This window comes from Oncorhynchus tshawytscha, linkage group LG19 (assembly GCF_018296145.1).
Source record: "Oncorhynchus tshawytscha isolate Ot180627B linkage group LG19, Otsh_v2.0, whole genome shotgun sequence".
Taxonomy (NCBI): Eukaryota; Metazoa; Chordata; class Actinopteri; order Salmoniformes; family Salmonidae; genus Oncorhynchus; species Oncorhynchus tshawytscha.
In genome coordinates, this window is record NC_056447.1 from 24,643,858 (window position 1) to 24,655,461 (window position 11,604).

Consider the following 11,604-nt stretch of genomic DNA (forward strand, 5'->3'; position numbering starts at 1 on the left):
CCCCAAAATCTCAAACCAAACCTCAATCATACCAACACCATCTGCTAGTTCAGACAGAGTGACATCAGGGGGGAAATCCCAGAAGATGGAGACCAATGACTCTCCAATGAAAGGAATATACATCCTCAGCATTCTTACTCAAACAAGGGGCGGGGTGAACGACCCCGGTGCTCAATATTTTAGTCTGCTAACATGTTAATTCCTGCTTGCAGTTACAACACCAAGACGTTTGCATAAAACAGATGCAGTAAAGAGGTCAATGGAATTTACTGAAGTTACTTTAGAAAACTATTTCATTGAAGTAAATAAATGTCAGACAGATTACTAAGTAGAGATTTATATGTAAATATGCATGCAATTTGAAAATAGGTCTTTAATTGAGACATCTATCTCTGGCCAGCAGAAAGGATGTTTCACCATCATTTTGAGAAGCTACATTAACATGGCAACTGGTTAAGTCTAGAGTCAAACTGTGGTGAATGACAAACACATTCCAAAGAATAAGCACCTCTTCAAGCCATAATAACAAACATACACTGGGGTGCAACACTGATCACACAAATATGCACAAACAACCTCACTGAAAGATACCACACTTAGTGCAGAGAGATGTTTGTGAACTATGTCTAACTACCTATATTCCCAGCAATCTCACCAACCTCAAGAATGGCACAACACCAACCTCAAGAATGGCACAACACCAACCTCGAGAATGGCACAACGGTATTATGTTCTGCTGTTGAATGACACGTTGAAAATCAAAAGTAGAGGAAGAGGCAGTGACTCAAAATAACCCTCTGCTAAATCCATTTCAATATCAGTTGTCTTAACTTGAATGATCAAGATACAGGTTAAATGTCCAAATACCGTCACAACAATGACTAATTTGCCTTACTACCGATTAGTAATGCACCAAAATTGCTTATCAATGAAAACTAAAATTGAAACACAGTGTAGACATTGTTAATGTTGTAAAAGACTATTGTAGCTGGAAATGGCTGATTTTTAATCTAATATCTACATAGGCGTACAGGCCCATTATCAGCAACCATCACTCCTGTGTTCCAATGGCACGTTGTGTTAGCTAATCCAAGTTTATCATTTTAAAAGTCTAATTGATGGTTAAAAATCCCTTTTGCAATTATGTTAGCACAGCTGAAAACTGTTGTACTGATTAAAAAAGCAATAAAACTGGCCTTCTTTAGATTAGCATCAGCATTTGTGGGTTTGTTTACAGGCTCAAAATCACTATAAACAAAGATCTTTCTTCTGAAACTCAGTCTATTCTTGTTCTGAGAAATTAAGGCTATTCCATGCGAGAAATTACCAAGACAATGTTGTGTACAACTCCCTTCACAGAAAAGCGCGAACTGGCTCTAACCAGAATAGAAAGAGGAGTGGGAGGCCCCGGTACACAACTGAGCAAGAGGACAAGTACATTAGAGTGTATAGTTTGAGAAACAGATGCCTCACAAGTCCTCAACTGGCAGCTTCATTAAATTAAATAGTACCCGCAAAACATCAGTCTTAACGTCAACAGTGAAGAGGCGACTCCGGGATGCTGGCCTTCTAGGCAGAGTTGCAAAGAAAAAGCCATATCTCAGACTGGCCAATAAAAATAAAAGACTAAGATGGGCAAAAGAACACAGACAATGGAAAGAGGAAGATTGAAAAAAAGTGTTATGGACAGACGAATCGAAGTTTGAGGTGTTCGGATCACAAAGAAGAACATACGTCCAAGCAGAAAAAATGAAAAGATGCTGGAGGAGTGCTTTACGCCATCTGTCAAGCATGGTGGAGGCAATGTGATGGTCTGGGGGTGCTTTGGTGTTGGTAAAGTGGGAGATTTGTACAGGGTAAAAGGGATCATGAAGAACGAAGGCTATCACTTCATTTTGCAACTCATTGCCAAACCCTGTGGATGGCGCTTAATTGGAGCCAATTTCCTCCAACAACAGGACAATGACCCAAAGCACAACTCCAAACTATGCAAGAACTGTTTAGAGAAGCAGTCAGCTGGTATTCTGTCTATAATGGAGTGGCCAACACAGTCACCGGATCTCAACCCTATTGAGCTGTTGTGGGAGCCGCTTGACCGTATGGTACGTAAGAAGTGCCCATCAAGCCAATCCAATTTGTGGGAGGTGCTTCAGGAAGCATGGGGTGAAATCTCTTCAGATTACCTCAACAAATTGACAACTAGAATGCCAAAGGTTTGCAAGGTTGTAATTGTTGCAAATGGAGGATTGTTTGACAAAAGCCATGTTTGAAGGACATAATTATTTCAATTAAAACCCATTATTTATAACCTTGTCAACATCTTGACTATATTTTATATTCATTTTGCAACTCATTTCATGTATGTTTTCATGGAAAACAAGGACATTTCTAAGTGACCCCAAACTTTTGAACGGTAGTGTTTTTGAGTGCGGTTTTAGTGCCAGCATCGTTCTATGGTGGTATGTAGACAGCTACAAAAAAAGACAGATGAACGCACTAGGTAGATAGTGTGGTCTACAGCTTATCATTAGATACTCTACCTCAGGCAAGCAAAACCTCTAGACTTCCTTAGATATCGTGCACCAGCTGTTTACAAAAATACATAGGCCCCCGCCCGTGTCTTACCAGAGACTACTGTTCTATCCTGCCGATAGTGTACAACCCACCGATAGTGTACAACCCACCGATAGTGTATAACCCGCCAGCTGTATGTTATTAATGTCGTCGTTCAGCCACGACTCGGTGAAACATAAGGTATTACAGTTATTAATGTCCCGTTGGTAGGATATACATGCTTTCAGTTTGTTCCATTTATTTTCCAGCAATTTAACGCTAGCTAACTGTACGGATGGCAAAGGCAGATTAGCCACTCGTCGCTTGATCCTCACAAGCCACCCCGATCTCTTTCCGCGAAATCTGTTTCTTTCTCCAGCAAATGACGGGGATGAGGGCCTGTTTGGATGTTTGGAGTATATCCTTCCCATCCGACTCATTAAAGAAAAATTATTTGTCCCATTCGAGGTGAGTAATTGCTGTTCTGATGTCCAGAAGCTCTTTTCGGTTATAAGAGACAGTAGCAGAAACATTACGTACAAAATAAGTTCCAAACAATGTAAAAAAAACTAACTAGCACAGTTGGTTAAGAGCCAATAGAACAGATTGACTCGCAGAACCAGTTTCCTTGTTTTCTTTGGCATTCAATCTCCCAGAGTGCAAATAATCTCAAAGGAAGGGACATAGATATGGTTCATTCATACATAATAGATTTATCTTACAATCAACATCTGCATATATGATTGGCTAAGCCTCATCCTCTACAGTATGGTTGTCCCTAAACGGGACGGTTGTTGCTGACGTATGCCAATGTGACTAGAATGTTGTTGCATACAAACAGCCAACTTTCCGGGACAAACATGTATTTTATAGGCAGAATGCTTAAATTCTTGTTAATCTAACTGCAGTGTCCAATTAACAGTAGCTATTACCGTTAAAAAATTCCATGCTATTGTTTGACGAGAGTGCACAACAATAAAAACTTTTATCACAGCAACTGGTTTGATACATTCACCTCTGAAGGTAAATAATGTACTTACATTCAGTAATCTTCCTCTGAATTGTCATCCTGAAGGTCCCAGAGATAAAATGTAGCATAGTTTTGGTTGATAAAATCATGTTCAAATATAGGAACTGGGGTCTACAATTTGACCCCACTGCTGTCTCTGACTCCACACCCAACCGGCCCAGACATCTAGATGTGTGAAAGTTAGTGTATAAGCAAATTATCCATTATGAGTGACATTCCTGGGAGTGTGTAAACTTTAATGTTTTATTACCAAAGCATTTTTGTATGTTCTCTATAGTTATGCACTTGCAAATGTATAAATTGACAAATTCCGCATATTTTGGCAAACTCCTGGCAGACTTGATACAAAATATTGTGTAATGTAATTCTTCACTGGATCAGTCTGAAACTTTGTACACAAACAGCTGCCATCTGGTGGCCATAATCTAAATTACACCTAGACTCCTATCTGAAAGTATGTCCTTTCTATTTTATTTCAAAGATGAAGAAAAAAATAAAGGTTTTGTTTGTATCATCTTTTACCAGATCTAATGTGTTATATTCTCCTACATTAATTTCACATTTCCACAAACTTCAAAGTGTTTCCTTTCAAATGGTATTAAGAACATGCATAACATTGCTTCAGGTCCTGAGCAACAGGCTGTTAGATTTGGGTTTGTCATTTTAGGCAAAAAAAGGCTATGATCCTTGAGGATATTATAGCAGTTTCACCATTACAGTGAAAAATCCAAAATTCCATCCATGAGAGCAGACTGAAAAACAAGACACAGAAGACCTATTGTAAAATGAAAGCCAAAATCAGAGCTGGCTTTGTAATCCAATTAAACAGTAAACTATGCTGATATTGTTAAAACTCACTGCTCCTTTGCCTCTCCCACATAATTATAACAGACAATGTGACAAGGCATTACAAGAGATTAAAAAAAACTTTATTTACAAATTTGCCTGCCTGTTTTCTCATGACTAATACGGAATGGTATCGCTCTCCTACAGTGCGAGTATTCCTTCGCTATTTTTACACAATCCTGTCATCCTGTGTAATAGATATGGACAATTTGTCCATCAAAGGAATATACTTTTTAAGCACTAAATAAACAGCTGCTGGACACTGACTTTTAGGATTCAAATCGATACAGAAAACAAAATCCATTTATAGCACAGTTACAGAAAAATACTTAAAATGGATCGTTTAAACAAATCACACAATGCAAAAACAGTTGAGCTAATTCTATCAAAGGGTTTACTAGGCCATGCTTCTCACGGTTGAAAACCCAGCGACTGCTCCTGTATGAGAATAAAGCACTGATGCTACACACATGATACATTCCACAGAATCCGTCTCGGTTTAAATGACATCCTGTGAGTGAAAACCTTGGGGTAAATATTCACCGTAGACTGTTACCACCATTCACCACAATTTGTGACATTTTATAGGCCTAATAAAGAAAACAGGGCCTAAAGATCGATTCAGAGTGTTCATAGATTGTGAAGAGGCAAGGAAACAATGTTTTGTCGACATCTCGGCAGGAAACCAAGAAAGCTCTCAACTCCTCATGTTAACATAGTGAGTGTATTTGTGTATGTACAGTACAGGAGGGTTCTAGAAGGCATAGCGTGTGCGGATGTCCTCCAGTTTCTTTGAGACCTCAGGGGGAGTACGGTCCAGCTCCTCAGCAACACTCTTCTGCTTGTGGGGGTCCATGGAGTTGAACTGCTCACACAGATCTCCATCTATCACATTCTGCACAAACAGACAGGAGAGAGGGTCAGACACAGTAGGTAAGAGACTGTCTGGATGGCCAAAGAACAAGGCTTCCGATTTCCGCAATCATGTTCAGAGACCGCATGCAATCTGTTAATAATTCACAGCATGTCTACAGTCCCCAAGTCCAGAACAGACTATGGGAGGCGCACAGTAGTACATAGAGCCATGACTACATGGCATCAAGTAACTCATGCAAGCAGTACAATTTGATTTATTTTTAAATACACCACATGGAACAGCGGGGACTGCGAAGCAACACAAACAAAGACACATGCATACAAACACAATAACACACGCACTATACACACACGTTACAGATATGTGGTAGTAGAGTAGGGGCCTGAGGGCACACACTTAATCTGTTGTGAATGTATTGTCATGTTTTTAAAATGTATAACTGCCTTAATTTTGCTGGACCCCAGGAAAAGAAGCTGCCGCCTTGGCATGAACTAATGGGGATCTATAATAAACCCCAGGAAGAATAGCTGCTTCCTTGGCAGGAACTAATGGGGATCCATAATACATACACCAATGATACTGATCCAGCCAAATGTATGTCAGGAACCACATGCAGTTGGTTCCTGGCATAACTTTTCACCCAAAATATTTGGCATCAGATTCCATTTGTTAACAGTGGTGTCCTCTGGACATATTCCCTCTACATCACTGGGAGTATAAATTGTGGCTTTCTTTGCCCCACCATCCTAGGGGAATAGTAATGCAACCTAATCAGGTAGTACCCACCTTTACAGGGAAGTAATAGGAGCGGAAGCTGAGGTGGTCCCTGCCACACAGAGGGGGGAACTCTGAGCGCATATGCATCTCTAAGTGCTGGAAGAAGTCATGATCCTGAAGACAGAGAGGCACACCATAGATTAATTATCGACATCAATTAATGCTGTCCAGACCCCCAAAAATATTTTGACCAATCGATTGGTTGAAATTGTAAAAACATGTATTTTTCCATGCATTCAGAAAGTTTTCAGACACCTTGACCTTTTCCACATTTTGTTATGTTACAGCCGCATTCTAAAATTGAGTAAATTGTTTTTTTCATCAATCTACACATAATACACCATAATGACAAAGCATTAACAGGTTTTTAGAAATGTTAGCACATTTAATAAAAATTAAAAACTGAAATATCACATTTACATAAGTATTCAGACCCTTTACTCAGTACTTTGTTGAAGCACTTTTAGCAGCGATTACAGTCGTGTCTTCTTGGGTATGACGCTACAAGCTTGGCACACCTGTATTTGGAGTTTTTCCCATTCTTCTCTGCAGATCCACTCAAGCTCTGTCAGGTTGGATGGGGAGTGTCGTTGCACAGCTATTTGCATGTCTCTCTAGAGATGTTAGTCCGGGCTCTGGCTGGGCCACTCAAGGACATTCAGAGCCTTGTCCCGAAGCCACGCCTGTATTGTGTACCTGGACCCGTACAAATCAGCTGGGCTTGACAATCTGGACCCCCTATTTCTGAAACTATCCGCCGCCATTGTCGCAATTACCAGCCTGTTCAACCTCTCTTTCATATCGTCTGAGATCCCCAAGGATTGGAAAGCTGCCGCAGTCATCCCCCTCTTCAAAGGGGGAGACACCCTGGACCCAAACTGTTACAGACCTATATCCATCCTGCCCTGCCTATCTAAGGTCTTCGAAAGCCAAGTCAACAAACAGGTCACTGACCATCTCGAATCCCACTGTACCTTCTCCGCTGTGCAATCTGGCTTCCGAGCCGGTCACGGGTGCACCTCAGCCACACTCAAGGTACTAAACGATATCATAACCGCCATCGATAAAAGACAGTACTGTGCAGCCGTCTTCATCGACCTTGCCAAGGCTTTCGACTCTGTCAATCACCATATTCTCATCGGCAGACTCAGTAGCCTCGGTTTTTCGGATGACTGCCTTGCCTGGTTCACCAATTACTTTGCAGACAGAGTTCAGTGTGTCAAATCGGAGGGCATGCTGTCCGGTCCTCTGGCAGTCTCTATGGGGGTGCCACAGGGTTCAATTCTCGGGCCGACTCTTTTCTCTGTGTATATCAATGATGTTGCTCTTGCTGCGGGCGATTCCCTGATCCACTTCTACGCAGACGACACCATTCTATATACTTTCGGCCCGTCATTGGACACTGTGCTATCTAACCTCCAAACAAGCTTCAATGCCATACAACACTCCTTCCGTGGCCTCCAACTGCTCTTAAACGCTAGTAAAACCAAATGCATGCTTTTCAACCGATCGCTGCCTGCACCCGCATGCCCGACTAGCATCACCACCCTGGATGGTTCCGACCTTGAATATGTGGACATCTATAAGTACCTAGGTGTCTGGCTAGACTGCAAACTCTCCTTCCAGACTCATATCAAACATCTCCAATCAAAAATCAAATCAAGAGTCGGCTTTCTATTCCGCAACAAAGCCTCCTTCACTCACGCCGCCAAGCTTACCCTAGTAAAACTGACTATCCTACCAGTCCTCGACTTCGGCAATGTCATCTACAAAATGGCTTCCAACACTCTACTCAGCAAACTGGATGCAGTATACCACAGTGCCATCCGTTTTGTCACTAAAGCACCTTATACCACCCACCACTGCGACTTGTATGCTCTAGTCGGCTGGCCCTCGCTACATATTCGTCGCCAGACCCACTGGCTCCAGGTCATCTACAAGTCCATGCTAGGTAAAGCTCCGCCTTATCTCAGTTCACTGGTCACGATGGCAACACCCATCCGTAGCACGCGCTCCAGCAGGTGTATCTCACTGATCATCCCTAAAGCCAACACCTCATTTGGCCGCCTTTCGTTCCAGTACTCTGCTGCCTGTGACTGGAACGAATTGCAAAATCGCTGAAGTTGGAGACTTATCTCCCTCACCAACTTCAAACATCAGCTATCTGAGCAGCTAACCGATCGCTGCAGCTGTACATAGTCTATTGGTAAATAGCCCACCCATTTTCACCTACCTCATCCCCATACTGTTTTTATTTATTTACTTTTCTGCTCTTTTGCACACCAATATCTCTACCTGTACATGATCATTTATCACTCCAGTGTTAATCTGCAAAATTGTAACTATTCGTCTACCTCCTCATGCCTTTTGCACACATTGTATATAGACTCCCCCTTTGTTTTCTACTGTGTTATTGACTTGTTAATTGTTTATTCCATGTGTAACTCTGTGTTGTCTGCTCACACTGCTATGCTTTATCTTGGCCAGGTCGCAGTTGTAAATGAGAACTTGTTCTCAACTAGCCTACCTGGTTAAATAAAGGTGAAATAAAAATAAATAAATTGTCTTGGCTGTGTGCTTAGGGTCGTTGTCCTGTTGGAAGGTGAACCGTAGCCCCAGTCTGAGGTCCTGAGCGCTATTGGAGCAGGTTTTCATCAAGGATCTCTCTGTACTTGGCTCTGTTCATCTTTCCTCGATCCTGACTAGTCTCCCAATCCCTGTCGCTAAAAAACATCCCCACAGCATGACGCAGCCAGGTCATGGTGGATGGTGCCAGGCCATTTTTTTTTTTAAATCAAAGTTAATTATTTGGCAGAAATTCCTTCTGGAACATGTGAACTTCCATGTGCCTTAATATTTAACTTGTATCCCATCCTTAAATACAAATAAAATTGTTAAATTACGAGCCTATTTTAGCCACGGAAGAAGACAGGAACCTTCCCACTAGTCATGAGTGGCTAAGATAATGGGTGGGCTGGACATGCCGGGAGATGAGTTTGGATTGGTCTGCCATGTAGCATGCTTCTGTTTATAACATGAGCTGCCCAGTATGTGTTGATAGCCATCGAGAAATACAAACATTTTGCTACTTTTCTCAACAACATTGATGCCCTGAATTTAGCAGGCGCTATTGACGGATCAGTTGGATATAGTTATTTGCTACTTTCTGCACACGCCACGGTCAGTGTGAACCGGAATGACTTGACAACGCTGGCCAAATAAGATGTTGCTACAAACAAAACAGAGTTAAATGGTCCCAGTCTGCCGTGAAGCATTCATCCGTGTATACTGGTAAGAGTCTAGCTACATTTTCAGGTATTACACGTTTCTAATTTTGGCAGAAAGTTGTTTTCATTGCAAGTTAAAAGCGTACTGTTGACTAGCTAGCGAACGCTAGCTTGCTCGCTCGCTATGTAATGTTAATTGTATAATCTTTGTTGTAATATTTATTCGAATCAGAAATCCATGCATTCTTTGTTATAGCCTAAAGTTAGCTATCTAACATTGAACCTGGTTGGTTAGCTTTAGCTACCTGCAGATTCATATTACAGCTATGACTAATGTTTGTATTGGTTGATAGTAGGAAGATTGGGGATAATGCCGGTTCTTTGTTTAGCTAGCTAGCTAGCTACATGTCTAAACAAAATATTTATAAAATATTTTTATCTGGACACATTATTTTTGAATTGCTACTATGCTATAAAAAAGTTTTATTTAACTAGGCAAGTCAGTTATAACAAATTCTTATTTACAAGAAACCATTTCACTATACTGTTTACACATGTATTCTGTGCATGTGACATATCAACTTTTTATTTATATAGTGTGGGTTTACTAGAGACAGTAATGTGAAGAACAATATGACATGCATCAAAGTCAGATTAGCAAATAGGCCAATGACTAGATAGTGTAATTTTACCTGGAGTTTTTCTTTGTTGTAGGCTACTACTTTGACCAATTTTAGTCTTGAAATCTTCGGTTGTTAACTAAACTAATATTTCGGTTTAGCAAATGGCCTCACATGAATCATTAAAGAAATTGGTGGTGCTATGGCTAAAAAGGGTGTGAAAAAGGCTGAATGGGTGTAGACAAAGAAGAGCTCTCCAGTAGGTGTACCAAAACGTTCAACGACCATTTTCTCAAAAGTGGGGTTACAAGTTAATCAACGTTCAACGCAGAATTACTTAACCATTGTTCTTCAACTGCAGTGTATAATATACAATTTTCTAGCTCTGAATCTCTACTTTTATCCAATGTAAAAAACTGAATTTCAAATTTTGCTACATAAGCCCGAATCGAGGCAGTCGGTCACATAGACAGTTGTATGCCTTTCCAATCATGTCCAATCAATTGAATTTACCACAGGTGGACTCCAATCAAGTTGTAGAAACATCTCAAGGATGATCAATGGAATCAGGATGCACCTGAGCTCAATTGAGTCTCATAGCAAAGGCTCTGAATACTTATGTAAATTTATTTTTTTCATACATTTGCAAACATTTCTAAAAAACAGTTTTTGCTTTGTCATTATGGGGTATTGTGTGTAGATTGATGAGGAAAACAATTAATGTCATCTATTTTAGAATAAGGGTGTAGTGTAAAAAAAAAAGGTGGGAAAAGTTGAGGCATCTGAATACTTTCTGAATGCACGGTAGACACACCTAGTGTGTTTTAATCATATCAACTATATATGCATTGAGCTTGTCTAATGCTTTAAGTGCACTGTTTAATGAAAGACACAAATTACTAGATACACAACTTCCAGATAACCAGAAGGGAAAAAAGTAATCTGACCATCCTCGTCCCGCTCCTACTGACTTTACCCTCCTGAATTTGCAGATAATATGCTACACGCGGAGTCTGCAACCTTTCTCATGTGGATTTCCAATTTGAACAGCAATCTTAAAGTTGATCCACAGATTTTCAATGGGATTCAAGTCTGGGCTTTGGCTGGGGCCACACAATGACTTTCACATTCTTGTTCTGAAGCCATTCCAGCATTGCTTTGGCTGTATGCTTGGGGCCATTCTCCTGCTGGAATGTAAATCTTCACGCCAGTCTACAGTAGTTTGCACTATGATGCAGGTTCACATCAAGCATTTGTATTTGGCTCCATTTATTGTTTCTTACCAGTCTCCCAGTCCCTGACGCTGAAAAGCATCCCCATAGCATGATGCTGCCACCACCATGCCCTACAGTAGGGATGGTGTTAAACAAGTGATGATCTGCCAGACAAAGCGCTTTGCATTCAGGCCAAATAGCTACATTTTGGTCTCATTAGACCACAGAATCTTTTGCCACTCAAGAACATTCAGAGACTTGTCCCGAAGCCACTCCTGCATTGTCTTGGCTGTGCACTTAGGGTTATTGTCCTGTTGGAAGGTGTACCTTCGCCCCAGTCCGAGGTCCTGAGCACTCTGGAGGTTTTCATCAAGGATCTCTGTGTACTTTGCGCCATTCATCTTCCCCTTGATCCTGACTAGTCTCCCAATCCCTGCGGCTGACAAACATCCCCACAGCA

At 41.1% G+C, this 11,604-nt stretch overlaps 1 protein-coding gene across 2 annotated transcripts in view; it reads right to left on the bottom strand.

Annotated features, from left to right (window-relative positions):
* Positions 1–4,490: 4,490 nt before the first annotated feature.
* The window catches only part of sf3b3 (splicing factor 3b, subunit 3), a 48,955-nt gene continuing 41,841 nt past the window's right edge, over positions 4,491–11,604 (bottom strand). For both annotated transcript variants that reach the window (XM_024379352.2, XM_024379350.2), the window contains exons 26-27: positions 6,093–6,197; positions 4,491–5,324 (exon numbers count right to left, since the gene is read on the bottom strand). In XM_024379352.2, the coding sequence (XP_024235120.1) occupies positions 5,184–5,324; positions 6,093–6,197 (246 nt within the window). In that variant the 3' untranslated portion in view covers positions 4,491–5,183. The remainder of the gene's footprint in view (positions 5,325–6,092; positions 6,198–11,604) is intronic.